General features: G+C 40.4%; 5 protein-coding genes across 8 annotated transcripts; 2 read left to right on the top strand and 3 right to left on the bottom strand.

Moving 5' to 3' along the window:
* Nucleotides 1-72: 72 nt before the first annotated feature.
* Nucleotides 73-6,848, bottom strand: LOC107268767 (lissencephaly-1 homolog). 2 transcript variants are annotated; one of them, XM_015741846.2, is made up of 6 exons: nucleotides 6,701-6,848; nucleotides 4,814-4,950; nucleotides 3,487-3,847; nucleotides 2,979-3,389; nucleotides 2,536-2,884; nucleotides 73-2,455 (listed from the first exon to the last, which is right to left on the bottom strand). In XM_015741846.2, the coding sequence occupies exons 2-6, from the start codon at nucleotides 4,849-4,851 to the stop codon at nucleotides 2,382-2,384; spliced, it is 1,233 nt and encodes a 410-aa protein (XP_015597332.1). In that variant the 5' UTR covers nucleotides 4,852-4,950; nucleotides 6,701-6,848; the 3' UTR covers nucleotides 73-2,381. The 2 variants fall into 2 exon arrangements, with proteins under 2 accessions (XP_015597332.1, XP_015597333.1); XM_015741847.2 differs by lacking the exon at nucleotides 6,701-6,848 and adding an exon at nucleotides 5,095-6,232.
* Nucleotides 6,849-6,947: 99 nt separating this feature from the next.
* Nucleotides 6,948-8,688, top strand: LOC107268772 (methyltransferase-like protein 5). Of its 2 annotated transcripts, XM_025086054.1 has the most exons (5): nucleotides 6,948-7,307; nucleotides 7,413-7,453; nucleotides 7,544-7,655; nucleotides 7,731-8,281; nucleotides 8,348-8,688. In XM_025086054.1, the coding sequence occupies exons 4-5, from the start codon at nucleotides 7,942-7,944 to the stop codon at nucleotides 8,641-8,643; spliced, it is 636 nt and encodes a 211-aa protein (XP_024941822.1). In that variant the 5' UTR covers nucleotides 6,948-7,307; nucleotides 7,413-7,453; nucleotides 7,544-7,655; nucleotides 7,731-7,941; the 3' UTR covers nucleotides 8,644-8,688. The 2 variants fall into 2 exon arrangements, with proteins under 2 accessions (XP_024941822.1, XP_015597343.1); XM_015741857.2 differs by lacking the exon at nucleotides 6,948-7,307 and having other exon boundaries at nucleotides 7,531-7,655.
* On the bottom strand, nucleotides 8,612-10,897 carry LOC107268765 (putative aldehyde dehydrogenase family 7 member A1 homolog). The gene is made up of 8 exons (XM_015741843.2): nucleotides 10,676-10,897; nucleotides 10,210-10,614; nucleotides 9,943-10,142; nucleotides 9,745-9,860; nucleotides 9,543-9,671; nucleotides 9,373-9,482; nucleotides 9,035-9,295; nucleotides 8,612-8,948 (listed from the first exon to the last, which is right to left on the bottom strand). The coding sequence occupies exons 1-8, from the start codon at nucleotides 10,832-10,834 to the stop codon at nucleotides 8,736-8,738; spliced, it is 1,593 nt and encodes a 530-aa protein (XP_015597329.1). The 5' UTR covers nucleotides 10,835-10,897; the 3' UTR covers nucleotides 8,612-8,735.
* A 183-nt stretch (nucleotides 10,898-11,080) lies between these two features.
* On the bottom strand, nucleotides 11,081-15,766 carry LOC107268762 (exportin-6). Of its 2 annotated transcripts, XM_015741839.2 has the most exons (16): nucleotides 15,623-15,766; nucleotides 15,229-15,432; nucleotides 14,961-15,152; nucleotides 14,716-14,875; nucleotides 14,384-14,640; nucleotides 14,145-14,308; nucleotides 13,764-14,070; nucleotides 13,603-13,695; nucleotides 13,361-13,529; nucleotides 13,147-13,285; nucleotides 12,723-13,078; nucleotides 12,322-12,649; nucleotides 12,047-12,244; nucleotides 11,699-11,980; nucleotides 11,462-11,627; nucleotides 11,081-11,393 (listed from the first exon to the last, which is right to left on the bottom strand). In XM_015741839.2, the coding sequence occupies exons 1-16, from the start codon at nucleotides 15,623-15,625 to the stop codon at nucleotides 11,319-11,321; spliced, it is 3,093 nt and encodes a 1,030-aa protein (XP_015597325.1). In that variant the 5' UTR covers nucleotides 15,626-15,766; the 3' UTR covers nucleotides 11,081-11,318. The 2 variants fall into 2 exon arrangements, with proteins under 2 accessions (XP_015597325.1, XP_015597326.1); XM_015741840.2 differs by lacking the exons at nucleotides 15,229-15,432; nucleotides 15,623-15,766 and having other exon boundaries at nucleotides 14,716-14,868; nucleotides 14,961-15,101.
* Nucleotides 15,767-15,804: 38 nt separating this feature from the next.
* LOC107268804 (protein HID1) lies at nucleotides 15,805-19,479 on the top strand. The gene is made up of 11 exons (XM_015741933.2): nucleotides 15,805-16,000; nucleotides 16,249-16,662; nucleotides 16,743-16,966; nucleotides 17,039-17,280; nucleotides 17,351-17,581; nucleotides 17,653-17,778; nucleotides 17,835-18,091; nucleotides 18,154-18,397; nucleotides 18,470-18,621; nucleotides 18,711-18,874; nucleotides 18,944-19,479. The coding sequence occupies exons 1-11, from the start codon at nucleotides 15,935-15,937 to the stop codon at nucleotides 19,164-19,166; spliced, it is 2,343 nt and encodes a 780-aa protein (XP_015597419.1). The 5' UTR covers nucleotides 15,805-15,934; the 3' UTR covers nucleotides 19,167-19,479.
* Nucleotides 19,480-19,486: the final 7 nt, after the last annotated feature.

Here is a 19,486-nt window from a genome sequence, read left to right on the forward strand (position 1 = left end):
GGGAGGGGGGGGGGGGGGGGGACTTGGTTCGGACAGGGAAACATGGGATAAAAATGGAGGAGACAATTAATATACTGTTTGATAATTCATTCTTAATTAATCATCATCGCCTATCATAGCTCCTGCAAGTCGCCTGTGAATTTCTTTCTCGTGCGAGTGTTTTCTTGGTTGTCTGCGCGTATTTCCATTTTGTTTTCGCATTAATCATATTACTGTGCTCGAGACCAAGAGAAACGCGGTTGCCTGAGCATTGGTTTATACATATAATCCAAAACAAAAAAACTGCATCTCCTCCACTCCCCCTTACTTCCATTTTTTTTTTGTTAACTACGTTTACATTTTGCACTACCCTTAGTTAGTGGTTACTTTAGTAAATACGTTCCTAGTTAATTATACGCGGGGCGTTTTTTTTTAAATTTTTTTTCGGAACCCGTTTGAAAAAGGAAAAGCTACGCGACTAATGATTTTCGTACGATAGTTAATACGCGTTGCTTTTTGGATAATTAAAATTTGCAACGTCTCTTACGTGTATCATACGTTTACGTCGGTTTTCACAATTATCTTTTTTCCTCGTCCCCCCTTAACGTGACGCTCGCTACTACCGCCGCTATATGTTAATTAGTTATTTATTATTAATAATGCACGTCGATTGGACGCCGAGCGTTGGCGAAAAGTCAAGTTTCTCTGGATTCTCTCGGTTTATCTCAGGAGCGGAAGTTATTGGCTCGTCGGATTCCGTTAAAACTCGTCCGCCTTTCCTTCATTAATTCTCGCGCGGAGAAGAGCATCAAAAGCATTTGGACCTGTTACGTTGGCGTGTCTTCGGCTCGTTTAATAACGCGAACGAGGTTAATATCCCAGCGAGTACGAAGACAGTCGGAATTACCAAATAAGAATCGAACGAAGCAGATGCAAAAACAGATAAAAGGGAAAACGAGAGAAAGCAGAGATAACGAATGTTTACATCTCGTCGACTCGAATCGCATACATTTCGAGTGATTTAGAAATTCACGTTAAGACGTCTTGGTAATACAGAAGACAGTCTTATTGGTTCTACCGAATAGAAAATAGATTTATGTCAAAACAATATACACGTGCTCTCTATATACACGTACGCAACAATCCTATCTGCTGCACGTTATAAAAGCAAAAAAGCAAGAGATGTATTAAAAAAAGATAGGCTACCGTAGGCAGAGGCGAGACAGATTAAAAAAAAAAAAAAAAGCAGAAGAGTAAGAAAGTGTAAAAATATGTGTCAAATGAGAGAGACAAGCTGTGGAGACTCGAGGAGAAAGTAGAATAGGCAATAGAAAAGAGAAGAAAAAAAAAGAGAAGAAGACCCGACTCGAACTCGTATCTCGACTTGCAGTGTCGTCTCTCTGGTGAAAGTACAAATTCATCCATGGTACAGTAATTGTAGTAATCGATCGTAAGGTTGATTATTAATTATTAATCGTATTCTTCGTAATAGTATAAGTGTTGCGATGGTATATCCGTATGTATATAAATAAAGAAAGAGTGGTAGTATCCTATTGCAATGCAATGGTTATTGCGATGTCGCAGTTTCCTTTACAGGTCCAAGATGAGCTCGAGGAGGACATTACACGCAGGTGGATTCCGAAGTCTTGCTTGTGAGTCTCGCTCGCTATGATTACTGGTCGCGATGTAGATTGTACTCTAGTAGTCGTTGAGTAATGTTTAATTGATAGTGACGCTTAGAAGATGAATCAACGAAGCTTGGCAATAGCGCCCCGCGAGACGCCCGACGATCCCCTACGCGCTGTCTTCCTTCGCGTAAATTGTCATTCTATTCAGTTGACGTTTCAGAAGGTCGGGACGTCAGTGAGCAGTGTGAATGATAAAAAGTAAAAGTCGTGGCTGAACGAATGTGCGCGGAACGAAGTACAGGCGAAACGGGTCGAGAACCGTAGGAAAATGATCAATGCTGAAGATGATGATTGGCAATCGTCCTCCTCGGCTACGTTTCCATAATCGCCTCGTTAATCGATCCATTTCGTACTAATCGTTCGTATAATTCGTTACCGTTGAAACGATATACGTATACGTACACGTGGTCCCACGTAGCATTACGCATACGTTGATACATACGTGTATATATACGTATACGGCTTGTACAATAATATTAATTACTAATTATACTTTATTATAAATTAATTAAAGAGCTCTTAACCGTATGTGTTTATGTGTTGTATAATAATTATAATTATAATATTTGTAGTAGTAGTAGTAGTAGTAGTATGTACGATAGCTTTTGTAGCAGCTTACTCTTTCGGCCATTTTCACAGAATTGGATTCGCGCGTCTCCCCCTGTGCTCAACTCAGTGTCGCGAAATCTTGAAGAAAATTCGAAAGTTCGGTGACTAGCGGCACTCCCAAATCTTCACCGTCTGATCCACGCTACCGCTTACCACGTACGGATGGTTCTTGTGGAAATCTGAGAGGATGCACGTGAATTGGTGGTTGTGCGTATGCACGTAATGCCAATGTGGAAAGTGAAGAGAGTGAGAAACTTACCGACAGAGGTGCAAAAGTGAACGTGCGCTTCGAGCGTCTTCATTGCCCGTTTGTTGCGCGTGTCCCAGACTCGTAGCGTCTTGTCGTCGGATGCGCTGACGATAAATTTGCCACCAGGGTGGAAGACGATGCCGCGGACCCAGTTGTCGTGTCCGAGGAGGGAGAAGAGACAGACACCGGCCCCGACGTCCCAGACGCGAATCGTCTTGTCCCGGGATCCGGATGCCAGGAAGGGACCCTCGTGAGCACCCTTGTTGTCGGCACCTGCTGCGGCATTGATGGACGCCCTCGCGTTCTCTGGTGCCCACGCGATGCACTCAACTACGTGATCGTGATCCCTTAGCTCGACCTGAGACGGGATGATTATATAGGCAATTGGATAAGCGAGTTGATGACGAATACGTCGAGGAGGTGGAACCTGTGTATATTTAATTGCGACTTACCTTGGTCTCCTTGGTGGCTACGTGCCAGACTCTCACAGTCTGGTCGTTCGAGCAGCTGGCAATGAGCTCGCCGCAAGGGCTCACTCGCGCCATCCTCACCCATTCCCTGTGACCGACGAGTGTCTTTACGCAGTAGCCTGTTGCCACTTCCCACATCTTGATGGTCTTATCTCGCGATGCGCTCACTATGAAATCACCCTGAGGCATGAACGACACCGAGCTCACATTGTGATCGTGCCCGTGCATGGTCTTGATACAGGCGAAGGATTGGTGAAAGTCCCACAGTTTGATGGACATGTCTGCGCTGCAGGAAACGAGTAGCTTGCCGGAGACATCGAATGCCACGTCCTGGACGCTGTCCGTGTGGCCCTTGAGCGTTCGTTCGAATTCTCCACTTTCAAAGTCCCATACCTTCGTCGATGCCGGAGCACAACAGAGAGGATGAGATGAGAAAAGGAATGTCAGATTGAGCTATTATGATAGTTTAGGATTTAAGCATTTTTTGCACCTTGATGGTGGCATCCTCGCTCGCTGAAACCATCAGACTGAAAACCGGATGGAAGATGACTCTGTTGATGGGAGCTCTGTGTCCAGTTAGACAATATTTTTCTGGCGGTCGTGGTATCCATTCGGTCGGTGATCGCTTTCCTCGCGTCGGTGCTCCTTCAATGAATTCCTTCTCAGCTTCAGAGAGCTTCGACTCCAATTCCATCACCTTCTTCTGCAGTCGTATAACGGATGTCCATTTTTTCTCAAGGAGGCCGCCGTACTTGCGCTCGACCTCACCGGGCATATCAGCCTCCTTCTTGAACGCTTCCAGCGCATCCTGATAGCCATTGGTACTGAGGTAGTCCGCGATCGCCTTATTTCTGCAAGTGATAATATTTTTTTAAATTATTTTAGGAGCACCCAGTATACATCTACGGTGTCGTTTGCGTTCCTTGTGCCGATTCTCTATAGGAACAACACGGGAACCACTGGAGTACGTGGGAAAGAGATCGAAAGTCGGGCAAAGCCAGTACAACTCGGGGTGAAAGGCCTTCGTCCTAGTGAATCGAGTGGCAGCTGCTTTTGTCGTTTCTCCCACTACGAGCCTGCGAATTCGCCTATCGTTTGCCGCTTGACACAATTACCATTACACGCGCTGTCTGCAATTAAGATTCGCTAGGGCGACTGGAGCGCGCGTCAAGTCCCGTGAAGAATAATGAGGGAAGTCATTTGAAATCCTACACAATGGAAATAGTTATGGCGTTCACATTGAGCACCTAGTGCTCTCTAGAAGACTCAAGGAAACCGCCACAGAGGGTGGCTTGGTAATTTTTCACAAGACATTCTGTTCTCAAACGTCCGCGGCCGTTCAGGAGTCAGGAGTATCCTGAGGTTCTCCTAATGAAGCAGAGGTTGATTACACTTGGAAAAGGGGGAAGTATGGCCAAGCCAAGAGAGAAGACCGATCGATGCTGGCGGGATTCCCTTTTTTTTCCTTCCTTCCTCTCCGCCACGTAATTCATCCCCTGGTATCGATCCTCTGTAACGCGCCTGCTCGGCAAACGAGGCATCTCACCCCTCAGCACCCCAACATATCATCCACCCTCTGCTTGGTGTTTTCCTTAACGATGACAAGAGACGAAGACTATTCTCAAATATCCAAAGTTATTTTAGAAGTTGCTGTTCGTATGTCTGACAACCCCTGGTGTCGCTCAGGGGTGTTCTAGCTGGGCAGTCACGTTGAGCCACCTATAAATTATTGATCCTCGACCTTCGATCCTGCATTAGTTCCCGTAGAGTCTGGCAATATTCAATGGCCTCCTTTTATTTATCGTGTCTCGACTTACAACTCCTCCCTCTGACGTTGAGACAACACCATTTTCATGATCCTCGTGTAATCCGGCTGCTTCCTGGGCGAAAATTCGGATGAGCACGACTAGACTCTCCAGCCAGCTCGATTTCAGTGTCCTGCCATTACGGTAACCTGAAACATATGCAACAAGGAACAAGATAGGATATCATCTTGTCTATCTTTTTTATCTGCTATACCGCATTAAAGATTTTAACATTAGAAATATCTTCGTGAGAAATTCAACTAGTCTGCAGACGCCTGCATGCTGCAACCTACCCAACTATTTAAAAAGATCCCAATCGCGAGTATTCCTTTAGTGCAATCTTTGGGGAAAAATTCAGCGAGAGAAAATGGGGCGTCGTTCCCTCAAAGAAGACCTTGACAATCGCTAAGAGAGGGCTGATTCGGCGCGCAATGTGGATGATGCGTGAGGCACGTTCTGCAATCAATATCTCAGCTCCAAACTGCCGACCGGCCACCCCCGCCGCCTTCAACCCCGTCTACTCCCTTGCGATGCACTCAAATATTTATTGCCACTTTACTATACCTTGTATTCGCACTTCCGGTAACGTAATTAATTAAACTTTGGTTCCTCTTACGAGGTACCACTGGATGCCAAGATAAGTGGAACGGCCTTTGGAAATGTGCAATTCATACATGCAATATTCTCTAGAGGATGGTTAGCTCGTTCATGCATTGGGGTTGCTTTATGAAAAATAATTAAAATCCTAACAGATTATCTTTATGAGATAAGAACCGATAATAAGCAGGTGGTAGAAAGAATGATCTTTCAAACTGGCTGCAATAAGGCGTCCTTTATCTAAATAAGATGCGTCACGGGTGTTGTATGGCATGGACTCTGTGCATGCAAACGGGGATTGAGAATAATGCTTAACGAGAATTTGTCAAGACTTGCACTCTTCCCAAATGCAGGAGGTTTGAAGTTTTTTTTCTTTTTTTATTTATAATAACCAAGAATCCGCAAACACAAACGAGTCTTTCTGTATTAAAAACTCAACGCTCCAAGCACGAGGAGCGAATGAATTTTCCTGTCAATTCCGCGAGATATCCATTGGACAACAACCCATGTCGGCCTTTGTTTTATTTAATAGAAATTATTGAACTAGGAAGATGTTGTCACAGTTCTTTATACAACCTGAAGAGTGTAATCTGGGCCCACGAAAGTGGCCATTGAAAGTAAGGTAGCAGCGAGTGTATAAACGATCTCAAGAGGATGGCCATTGAGATTAGTCAGGTTAATCGAGCTTTTTGACAGCTTCTTCAGCTGGGACTATGTAAGTGTGCTTTAAAGTAAACGGCGTTGTCAAAGTCGATGACGAGGAGAATGAGATAAATGCGCGTCGAAGAATCGTCGATGATTCGCGACTAGTAAGAAGCAAGATAGGCAGATCGAGAGTGGAAGAGAGAGACAATGTGATCGGCATAAAAAAGTTTCGGAGCAAAGGTTCAAATTCCTTAATCATTTACATATGGTTTAGTCTAAGAAGAATCTGGTATAGGTGCGAGAACCATGGCAATACCACGCAAGCGGTAACTCGCGAAAAAATCAATTCAAGGCGATGAGCAACGATCGTCTAAAATATCCTAGTCGGTCGACATACGTTAAGACATCTAAGCGTAAGAAGAGGTTCCTTGAGCTAAGCCAGAAGAACGCGAGAGTGTCGATAAGTTAAAGCACCAATAACGGAACGGGCGTGAAATCATCGGTCAAACGCGAAACAACCGTTTGTTGTAAACCGAGTACGGCCATTTTGCCAGGACCCGTCACGTCTGGCCGTGAAAATAATACTTAAGGATTGCCATTCAAAGACATGGGTTTCGCGATTTCGATGCTTCATAAGGTGCGACAAATGTTACTCACGTTTTCACGACAATACGACAACCGGGGAGCACCTCTTGGCTCGAAAAATACGAAGAAAACCGGGAAACACGACCGCGAAGGGACTCTTCAGAATCACTTCTGCGATTAGACTGTTCGCGAGGTGGCGCCTGCTGGCGCATGCGTTCTCCATTCTCCGCTCGGTCTCTGCTGCTCGATCTTAACTGTGACGTCAAGTTGAAGCGACTCACCGCAAAGATGGGCAGTTTAACCCTTTGACCGATCGAGAGGCTCTATCCCGTGTTTTTACCACCGTGTAGCTGGTTGAGTTTGTGCAGCACGGTGCAGCATAGAGTTAGTTTACCTAGAGTGCCACATTTTACGTTTGAATCGCTTGAGTATTCGCTTGACAGATACGGATTAGGGTTGAATTTCTGTTTTATCTTCTTAGAAAACTAATTCGAAATGTATACTACATGAAAGATGCTTGCGTTAAGATTTTATTGATATTGATTTGTAGTTTTAAGGCATATAGAATATTATAAGGAAAATCGAAAGGGATTATTCTTTAAGAAGTTTGGGACTGAACGTGATTGCTTTTTCATACACTTAACCTGTCTTTGTCGGCTTTCTATTTTGAGCTGCACAGGTGATTGTTTGATTCTTGATATACTTTATTTAATAAATCATTTTGATTCATTAAAAAAAAATTGGATGTCTGAAGAATATTGAAGGTTTTTTGCTGTTATTGTAGCACGTTGGATTTCATGGCTTTTCCACAACCTAATTCAAGAGGTATTTTTATTTAATTTTTCTATGGTCTGGGTAAGATTGATGATATGAAGAAAGACAGAAATGTTTATTCTTTTCAGAGCTACAAAATAGAAAGATATTGGAGGAATTGCAGATAAAGAAACAACAGCTTTTAAAACAGGTTGTCACCCCATATCTTGGTACTCCTCTAGCCGCTACTCCAACAAGTTCAGCATCCAGCCTGGTGAGCCGATCTACGATAGTAACTTTTCCTTTTTATTATTAACTATAAAAACTACTATCAAGATTATGAAATTAGCCCCCAGCAGCAGCAAGCGATGGAGTAACAATGAGTGCATCCCAACGAGCTGCTCTCCACAATGCTCATGCTGCCTCAACAGGATATTTTGTTACTCAAGACTCCTCCTTTGGCAATCTCATTTTACCAGTTCTACCTCGATTTGATAGCAAGTGATTTGCTCACACAGTAGAACACACCAAAGCTTAAATTTTAACTCATCCTACACAATATGGCCAAGCTACGCCTAGCAGAGCTGGAAGGATGTCTCCAGGAGCTTGAAGTATTTGATCAACCAAAAATATCACTCGAGCAATATGCCACCAGTGCCCACATTGGAGCACACATGCTATACACTGCTCAAATGCAATATCATGATCTGGAAAATCGTGCCGTTGCTGACCTGGGTGCGGGATGTGGAGTTCTCTCGTTAGGAGCCCAACTATTAGGTGCTAGCCACGTTGTAGGATTCGAAATAGATCCAGATGCACTTCAGATATTACAATCTAATCGCGACGAAATCGACGTAAACATGGATGCTGTTCAGTGCGACATTTTGGAATATCTGCCAGGTTCGTATCCTTCAAGCGCATCTCGAATCCTATTGAAAGTAACACAAAATCGTGTTTGTCTTCCAGGAAGATTCGAGAAGTACTTTGACACGGTGATAATGAATCCACCGTTTGGTACAAAAGACAATTCTGGAATGGATATGAAGTTTCTAGAAATTGCCATGAAACTCGCACGTAATACAGTCTACTCCTTGCACAAGACAAGTACTCGTAAACACGTCCTCAGGAGGGGTTCAAGACTTGGGGCTAACTGTAAAGTCATTGCCGAGCTAAGATACGACCTGCCCCGTATTTATAAGTTCCATAAAAAAAGTTCAGTAGACATAGAAGTTGACTTTATACGTTTCGATTTATCTTCTTAAGTTTTTTTCTATGTATATCGTGGTAATAAAAATATTTTTACATTCGTCTCAGTTTACATTCACTTATCCTACAGTTTCTCCTTATAATTAGATCATTCAAATTTAATACCCTGTGCTAAGGGTAGTTCACTTCCATAATTGATGGTTACCGTGGCCCTTCTCATATACTGTTTCCAAGCATCGCTTCCACTTTCTCGGCCACCACCTGTTGCTTTTTCTCCGCCAAACGCTCCGCCAATCTCGGCTCCACTGGTACCAATGTTTACGTTAACGATTCCGCAATCTGATCCGTGCGGTCCAATCCACTAAGGAATAAATAATTATACACATATTGCAACGTGGTACAGACGTTCGTATTTAGATCCTCATTTAGAGTGAACTTTTAATTTACCTGGAACATGCTGGCTACATTTTTAGTGAACAGAGAACTGCTTAATCCCTGTTCTACACTGTTGTTTAGAACAATGGCTTCCTCGAGAGAGTTTGCTTCGAATATATAAACGATCGGAGCAAATGTCTCATGTTGCACGACTTCCGAATTTATAGGTAAACCGGAAATTATAGTTGGTTCAACATAGAAACCAGGTCTTTCTACTTGTTTTCCACCAAATTCAATTTTTCCTTTACTCTCTACTGCTTTACGGATAGTTTCCTGCCAGGAAGAGGAAAAACAATTTATTGGGAAAACTGTTTACACCATCTCTGAACCTTAGTATTTTTTTCAATTACCTTATACGCATCAACTGCTTGTTGATTGTGTAATGGTCCATATAGTGTGCCATCATCCAATGGATCTCCAATTCTTCCCAGAATACTTTTGAATGCCGTTTTAAGTCTTCCTGTACGTGAGAGATTTTTTAAACAATGTTATTATATATTTTATGACAATTTATAATTACCTAATAATTCATCTTTGATTTTATTGTGCAGAATTAATCTTCTGGTAGTAGTACACCTCTGGCCAGCAGTTCCAACGCATGAGAAAACTGCTGCCCTAACAGTCATTTCTAAATCCGCATCCTGGGCCACTATGCAAATACTTTTTTATAGTATCCTGATAAATATCTACAGATTATTTAAATCAATCAATTATTTATTTACCTATTAGAGCATTATTGCCTCCCAATTCTAGAAGTGATTTTCCAAATCTGTCCTGTACCTTAAGTGCTACCTGCTTTCCTACTTTTGTACTGCCAGTGAAAGAAACCAAGGGTATCCTAACAGAAAAAGGATACAGTTGGAATTAGCCTATATGGATACTATCAGATTTAATAAACAACAATCAAAAATATAATGGACCTTTTATCATTAACCAAAGTATCACCGACATCCACACCTCCAGTCACCAGAGAAGCCACAGAACCAGGAATAGCATTACGCTCTAGGACTCCAGCGACGATCTTCGTGGTGGCTATGGAAACCAGCGGAGTAGTTGGTGCTCCTTTCCAAATGATAGCATTTCCGCAAACCATGGCAATGGCACTGTTCCAGCCGTACACCTTTATAAATTGAGCCTCAATGATAATATGCATTTTCGGAATTAAAGGATACATAAAGGAGACTAACAGCCACAGGAAAATTAAATGCTGATATAACAGCAATGACCCCAAGAGGATTCCATTTCTCGAGAAGGATATGATCCTTTCGTTCTGACGGTAAGAGACTTCCGGGCAGCATTCTCGATAATCCAACGGCATAGTCACATATATCTATATACTCTTGGACCTCGCCAATTCCTTCAGGTAAAATTTTACCCATTTCTAAAGAAACGAGTTGTCCCAGGGGTTTCAAATTTTTACGCAGTTCATCACCTATCTGACGGACTATCTCACCCCTGGCGGGGCTAGGCAATGAGGCCCAATGGGCCCAGGCCTTCTTAGCTTCTGTGACTGCATTACTTGCCTCCTGAGGCGTTGTTTCTCGTACCCTCGCTATCACTTTACCTGTTGCCGGTGATATGGACTCGATTACCTACAATTGTCATGTAATTAAGCCTACAGTATTCAAAAGGGGTTGTTACTCTGTTACGTACCTTGCCAGATCCACCCCACCTGCCATCGTATAAACCAGGATTTTCTGCTACCAGGCCCAATTGCTTTAGAAATCCATATTTTGGGTCTGTTACCAGTTTCCTCAAACTCAATTGCGCAGCTGACGTCGGTGTTAAGTTTCTTACTAGCAGTCTCGACATTGTTTCTGAAGTGACATCGACCGACTTGCAATCTAGCAAGTTTCTGCCGCAAACAAAGATCGAAGGTTATCAGTAGGAGGACTTTTTATCTTTACGGACAGTAGTGATAAGAGAAGACGTAAGAAATGATGGTATTCAGGAAACGGAAATTGTAGAGGACCGATAAACAAGATCTTTTAATCGATCTGTTTACAGTAATATGAATGTGTATCATTGAATAATTATATAGTTAGATTATCGTGTATATATAGTATATATAAAAAACGTTTTTGTTTTATTTATAATATTAAATTTTCTCTTGTAAAGTTGTATTACATATACGGCAGTGGATCATGTAGAATATTGTATCACAAATGCCTTATTTTACATTTTCTCTGCGTAGGAAACTTCATTCCTACTACTTCAATACTTTTGTATCGTTTAAATACCAGATGCGGTCCTTGGGAAACAATATTTTTTTCTTTCTCTTTCAAGTCTATGGTTTTTAGGATCTACACAATTGATAGCACCGTAGATCCGATATCAATCTGAGTACGGATCTCGTTAACGTAGGTTGATCCTGAAGAAAGTAATAATACTACATAGTATCCTGATTTAAACTATAAAACACTCGATTTTTATACCAACCGTAGCTTTGTCGAAATTCTCCAAAAGCGTACACCTTTGCACATTATCTAGACCTTCGCAATTGGATAAAAATTTGGGTAGGAAATGTCCAAAGAACCAGCGGATGTCAACAACGGCCAAGCTGTGCACAGCAGTGGCAATTTCGTCAGCCAACAAATTGTGTGTTCTGAAAGAAGAAATTGTTTTATGTATTTCAGTTCTGTTTAAAACTAAAATAACAAAAATAAATAAATATACCGCTGAAATAAGACTGTGAAGAGCGCCATTAGGAATCTTTCTAGTAAATGATCCTTGAAGACAGAACGTTGATAGAGTCGCCATCGTCCATTAAGTTGTTCAAGGCTTTGTAAACTTTGACGGAATATATTAACATCTGGCTGTAAGAGTGCTTGACCAAAGGCTTCCAAAATGGCGACTAATTCCTCTTTTTTGTGCTCAAGTGGCTCATCTGTGTCGTGTTGTCCAAACGTCCTCAAGACCGAAGCGTCATAGAAATATTGCCACCGATGCATTAAAATACTGAGATATCAAAATGACAAAGTTTATCAATCTCTTTTACATGCTAGAGCAAACCGGATATTTTACCTATAGAGCAGTCGTAGGAGTACCAGGGTTGTATCCGGGTGGGCACTTAGATTATTGCCAACAGCTGGCCAGACATGTCCTAAGCACAAACCAGTCACAGAAGGAACAAATGCTTTAAATGCATTACTAGGTGCTGATACAACCAGTATAAGAATTTCTAACAATTGTTCCAAGGCTGGACCAGCAGAAATATTTTCCCTGTGATGACATGAACATGCATAATGATAAAGGTTTGTTAGAAAATATAATAAACTGTTATCTAGAGGCAAACAAACCGTGTGTAAATATGAAGCATCCCTTGTACTGCATTTTGAGTAAATTCTGGCCCAAGTTGTTGCTGTAGCACTCGAAATGCTGCATGCAAAAATCCTAGTAGCATTTCACAAGTTCCTTGGCATCGTACCATCTCAGGTAACAACTCTAGGGTTCTGTTGACTGTTGATTCCAGACAAACGTGAAGTAATTTCTTAATAACCGTCGACGAGGAACAACAATCCTCAAGAAGTTGCTTTAAAGTTATCACTGCTGTCGATACTGTTGTTTCCGGTGGTGCAGGTCGTCCTAATTGACCCAATGGTTCTGATAAGGCTCCTACCATTATACCTATTGAAATTGATTTTATATGAACAAGTATCCGATAGTATAACTTATAATCCATACCAAGAGAGATAGATACCCATTAATCTCTGTCTAACTGCAGCATCTCCAACAGGTAAAATAATCCCATTTACTAGTGCTCGTCTCAAAACTTTTACGGTATCAGGCTTAAGGTAAGGATAAGTCCCAAGACAGAGTAAGTCCCTGAATATAGGTTGGTCCCACAAGTTGGGTTTGAGAATAGCTATGACACTTTGTAAGAGATGAGCTCCGGAATGGATTAAAGATGATGGTGGTGCATCCGGAGGAGGAATATAGGTCAAGGCCCAAATACAAGAGAGTACGCAATGCTGGCACAAGGCCTCTTTTGACTTGTCTGGTCTCTTAGCTATCCAGTGAGACCAGGCTTGAAGGGATGCCAGTAACTGAGAGTGCCTAAGAGTAAATACAGAGTAAAGAAATTATACAAATTATTTACGATCGCGTGATAAGAGTTGTCTTACACTTCAATAAGATCCATTACTATCACAGCTGGTTGAACTGCTGCCGCAAATAATCGATGATCCCTGGCGAAATTGCAGGCATCCAAAGTTTGCGACACCAGCTCCTCCGCCAATGATTGATCCACTCCTTGCTGCTCTCCTAGAAATTAACCAAGTTCCAAATCTTGGAAATTCTCGATCATAAGGATTATGTTTAGTTTCTTTTGACACTTACCTACGAAATGTGTGTACAGTCTGGCCAAGGCCTGAGTTGTCGATGCTAAGTCTCTTAAATGCGCGTGGACGTTTGATGCTTCGGTTTCATTTAATAGTATCACTTGTCCGTTAGCGATTGCTGATCCTAGTTCACCATACACTGTCAGTCCTTCTCTCCAGGAACGATACTAAAATTTGGGACGAATATTGTTAAAGAAGATAAAAGAAAATTGAATTGCGATAGGGCGTAATTAATCTTACTAATATTGTGAATACTGGGATGGGTGATATATCCGCTACTTTAGCTAAACATTCTACGTTGCGCCGGAGATAATGTTGCCATTCTGTTTCTTCCTGTAAATGTCAAATTTCATAATACTCTGAGAGATTTTGTAGTAACATTTCTTATGTAACCTTCTTACATTTTCATCCAGTGTTTCCACGTCCAGATCCTTTAAGGTTTGCGAATCTAGCTTGAAACTAATTTTCTGCTGGACGCGTTCTGCAAGGGCTAATGCTACAGTGGCGTATCTTGACTGTGTACTTTCTAACAGGATAATCCAAACTTCTAAGCAACGCAGATAACCATTGATTGTTGAGCATTGCTGAAACGTATGATGATATAAGATTTCCAGTAAAGTGTTAACTGGAAATTTTGGACAGGACTCCACTCTCTTTAAATGATTCGTTACAAACAATTGTAAAAATTCCGTCGTTTTTTCCATGTAGCTGCAAATATGATAATATATGCTTACAGGAAACTTTAATTGATGTAAAAAAAGAAATACTTGACATTTAATTACCTTTCGTCAATGGCATCCAGCCGTTCCATGATTTGAAAGAGTGCCACACCATTTTGAAATATTTGTAACAACAGTCGCTCAGTGGCACTGGGCGAGCATGGCCGATATAAAAGTTCATTTATTGTTGTCATCGCCTGTATAGCCATTTCTATTTGTTTCCCGTTCTGTCGAAGAATTCGCCTGGGTTACAAGGAGGATCTCTCTCATTGTTGGAACAAAATTAGGCAGCATGTATTTACCATTGAATCATGATATTTAGCGCAGGAAAATATGGCGTCCAGTAGATTGCAAGATATATGCTCCGACAGAGTTATCCAGCCAAATAAATGTGCTAAAACGTCCAGAGTAGCTATACATACTTCGCTACTACCAGTCGCTAATCCCTCAACGTCCAGGACAGGACGTGCTAGTGGCAAATTTTGACCTCCGGTGGGTGAAGGTGGTGGTGTAACAGTTCCTGAGCGATTTTGCATTCTAGTTGTTTCGATTAATAGATCTGAAATTCGGAATGAAAAACTTGAATAAAATTTATTGTTTAGACGTTCAACAGTAAAAATATTGAGATAACAACCAGTTAATGTATCCAGAGTTAGAGATACTTGTGCACTCAGTAACCGCAGCAGCTCAGCTTTTCTATGAACTGGTAAATCCTCGCGTGGTGTTGCTAATTCTTCGGATGCTGTTCTCAGATACACCAGACCCAATAATCTTGTGTGCTTGTGACCTAACAACTTTTCCAAGCATAATATATATACCGACGAGACATAGGTATTATTCAATGAGCTATAAGATTTTAATCGGAATGTGTTAGCTCACCTGTAAAATGTTCGAAAAGAAGTCAGGATAAAAATGTGGCCAGTCATGTCTTGCTATATCAACTACCAATTTAACCACCTTGTTCCTAACAAATGGAGCTACACCTCGTTCTAACGAAAGAGTATATAATGTGGATCTGATAAGAGCTCTGTCCTCCCATGGCAAAATTGGCCACCGTCTTCCAATGGTTGTCTGAGAGATGGATAAATTTGTTTTTATAATGGCATCCAATGCTTGTTTGTAAGAGACAAACAGGGATGGTACTTACTTCGAGAGTTGTAAGAGCAAACATACTGACATAATGATTGTTTGTAGATGATAAAAAGTGAAGACAGGGCCTCCAGGAATTAATCTGAGCTGTGAATTCCTGGAGACTCTGCTCGATCGATCGTTTTCGTTCGTTGTTCGTTTCAGGCGAGAAGAATTCTGTCATAAGTTGCTCCAATCTCTGAAGAGCAGCTATATCGTCGTCCTGTAAAATACAATAAAATATATTGCAACAGCTTCTAGACAAAATATAATTTCACCGGTTTGACAATAACAAATACAAATATCGTTAAATGCAAAACAAAAGTTGTGAGAACACAATAAATGTTGTTCTTTGCAAATATAAAACTGTCAAGAGCGAATAAATTAATTTGTATATGTTCTACAATGTTTACCATGTTAGCCGGTTACAATTGTTAGTTAATGATAATAGATGCGATTAAATATATAAATAAATTAATCAATGTTAAAGTTTCGGGATTGGCAGACGTCATGTAACAGATTCTCGACTTGCAACAGTCAGCTGGAATAGGGACATTTTGTCTTTGACATTTTCTGTCAATTCAGGTCAGCCCTACTTGAATCTGCCCATTGCTGCCCACACAGAACAACAATGGTGCTGGTTATTCTCGCCTGAAGTGAAGTAATATGTTCTGTCAAAAATATTTTTAATCTTGCAACTAATTTTTGAACAATTCTAAGACAACATGGGCAATGCTGACACAAAGTTGAATTTTCGTAAAGCAGTCGTGCAGCTGACGTCTAAAACTCAAGTTAGTTGGAAAAAGAAAATGTTATTATCTAGTGATCTGTAACATACTGAGTTATAATTTCCCTTTCTAAGGCAGATTATTCCACTACCTTAGTATTTGTCAAAAAACTTGTTCTTTCTATACGAATACTTCGAAATTTTTTTATTCTTTTTTTTTGCGCAATTATTTCGTTATTGCAAATGGAGTAATACTAATTTTAGGGTCAACTCTTGTTGTAGTAGGCAATATAAAGAATCGTTTATTTACAGCTTATAGATGCATCGGATGATACGTTTTGGGATCAATTTTGGTCTGAAAATGTATCTAATGTACAAGATATTTTTACATTAATACCAGCTCCTGAAATTCGAATCCTCCGTGAGGAAGCTCCATCGAATCTAGCTACACTATGTTATAAAGCTGTAGAGAAGTTGGTCAAGGCGGTTGATAATAGCTGCAGAACTCAAAGGGAACACCAGACAGTTCTGAATTGTTGTCGATTATTGACACGGTTATTACCCTACATTTTTGAGGATTCAGACTGGAAAGGATTCTTTTGGTCCAGCTTACCTGGGAAGGAAGATGAAGAGAGTATGCCATTGGCTCACTCTCTCTTAAATGCACTTTGTGATCTATTGTTTTGTCCTGATTTCACAGTTGCAGGAAATAAAAAATCTGGTCCTGTAAGTCTTGTTTCAATACGTGCAATATCTAGTATTTAAAAATTAAGATTACATATTATGTTAATTTTAATATTCATCAGGATAAAGCTGAAGAATTACAGTCTATAGATAGCTGTGAATATATCTGGGAAGCTGGTGTAGGTTTTGCACATTCACCACCTAGATACCCCTACTTGGATTCTAATCGAACTGAATTATTAAAACTCTTGCTAACATGCTTCAGTGAAACAATGTACAATCCACCAACCGATCTATCAGTTTCGCCGAACAGGTGGATTCAGCATCTAACAAGTGCTGAAAATCGGTAAACATTTGTTCATTAGAAATCGAATAAAATCTTGTATCGACAGTATCAAATATCTACTTAACGTTACAGACATGCATTACCAATGTTTACATCCTTACTAAACACTGTATGTGCATATGATCCGGTTGGACTTGGAGTTCCTTATAATCACCTTCTATTCACGGATTCTCTAGAACCTTTAGTAGACGTGGCATTGCAAATTTTAATAGTCACATTGGATCACGATACAAGCGGTGGTGTACCTTCAGAGGAAGGTGCAACCGGAGATAATTTATTTATTAATTATTTGAGCCGCATACACCGAGATGAAGGTATGCTAATCACGTTTTATAATTATAAATTGACTTTCCACATCGATACATATACTAATATCTCTCACAGATTTTCAATTTGTATTAAGGGGTATAACTAGACTGTTAAACAATCCCCTAATGCAAACATATTTACCAAACTCTACGAAGAAGGTTCACTTTCATCAGGAGCTCTTAGTTTTCTTCTGGAAGATGTGTGATTACAATAAGAAATTTCTCTACTATGTACTAAAAAGCTCAGACGTTCTCGAAGTCTTAGTGCCTATTCTTTATCATCTTAATGATTCCAGAGCTGACCAATGTGAGTTAATTTTTTTGATGCTGTTATTATTCTATATAAATCATCTATTAATTTTTGTCTCCTAATTTTAGCGAGAGTTGGATTAATGCACATTGGTGTATTTATCCTCCTGCTGCTCAGTGGAGAACGTAATTTTGGTGTTAGATTAAATAAACCTTATACAGCTACAATACCAATGGACATTCCAGTCTTTACCGGTATGTTACAATAATTATAAATACAGGTCATGAAATAATTATTATATAAATTTCAGGCACTCATGCTGATCTCTTGGTCACAGTCTTTCATAAGATCATCACAACAGGTCATCAAAGACTACAACCATTATTTGATTGTCTATTAACAATTTTAGTGAATGTATCTCCATATTTAAAAACGCTCTCTATGGTAGCAAGTACAAAATTGCTTCATTTATTAGAAGCATTCAGTACACCCTGGTTTTTATTTTCATCACCAACCAATCATCACTTGGTGTTTTTCCTCTTGGAAATATTTAACAATATCATTCAGGTAATCATTCTCTGACATTATACTAATAGCAGGTTATGCAACTCTCTTAATTATTCTTTTAGTATCAATTTGATGGAAACAGCAATTTGGTTTATACGATTATACGTAAACGCCAAGTCTTTCACGCCCTGGCAAATTTACCTAGTGATTGCAACACGATTGCTCGTTCTCTAAGCAAGAGACAGCGCAGGCCGATACCTCCTAGTACTTCTAATGAGAATGTCAGTGAACTAGTAATGGAAGGATCTCATCCGGCACAGCCAGCGGAACCCGGTACACTGAAGGCATCCTTGTTAGAAACACCAGGTACAATTCTAATCGTAATCCAGTATAAATGCAAACATTTGTCATGAATTCCTTACACTTCTCTTACTCAAGGTATTGAGAAAATGACTGAAAAGGAATCAGCTCATCCTCTGAGTCCATCAGTAGACGTAGATATTGGAAAGGTAGGAAACAGTAGTCACCAAGGCGCTGGAGATGCTACTGACGACGCTCTACCAGGAAGCAAACTAAATTCCGTCGCCCCAGTAAGTCTAGGAATCCATAACAAATGCCCAATCACTCTTCTTTATCATTTCTTTCGTAATAAATCTGATACATTTAACTGTGGACGCAGAAAGGAGGAATCAGGGTGGCTGAGCACCCGAATTTATTGCATTCAAATCAATGGGTACCTTCAGGTGATTGGGTTCATCAATGGAAGAGTAAATTACCTCTGCAGACCATAATGCGATTACTTCAGGTTCTAGTTCCTCAGGTCGAGAAAATATGTATTGACAAGTACGCATAAGTCTTATACATTTGTGACCTTTGTGTTTCTCAATAGTTTCCTAATCAAATGTTTTTCAGGGGATTAACGGATGAGAGTGAAATTTTGAAATTCCTACAACACGGTACTCTGGTAGGTTTGCTACCAGTACCTCATCCTATTCTTATCAGAAGGTATCAAGCAAACGCTGGCACTACAGCATGGTTCAGAACGTACATGTGGGGTGTGATATATTTGAGAAATGTTGAACCACCCATATGGTATGATACTGACGTAAAGCTCTTTGAAATTCAAAGGGTTTAACCGCAATGAGTTCAATGCTGAAACAAAAGTTCAACTCGTTTCCAAAGCCCTTTTGAAAATTTTTGCAGCGGGTGTCGATAATGGTTATAAACACACAAACATTAATCAGAACTGGACATACCAAAGATATAAAAAGTGGCAGGAAAGAGAGCAGTCATTGATTTGTTGTCGAAAACTTGCATTTCTACGTATTTTAAGTAACTCTTCTAAAATACTTATCAATATCAAAAAAGTTTATTTATACTTATGGCTTGTAACGCAAGTTTAATTTGATATGCCAAATTATACATAATTTACATGGCTACTTAATTGCGGGGGGG

Source organism: Cephus cinctus, unplaced genomic scaffold, assembly GCF_000341935.2.
Source record: "Cephus cinctus unplaced genomic scaffold, Ccin1 Ccin1_scaffold0581, whole genome shotgun sequence".
Taxonomy (NCBI): Eukaryota; Metazoa; Arthropoda; class Insecta; order Hymenoptera; family Cephidae; genus Cephus; species Cephus cinctus.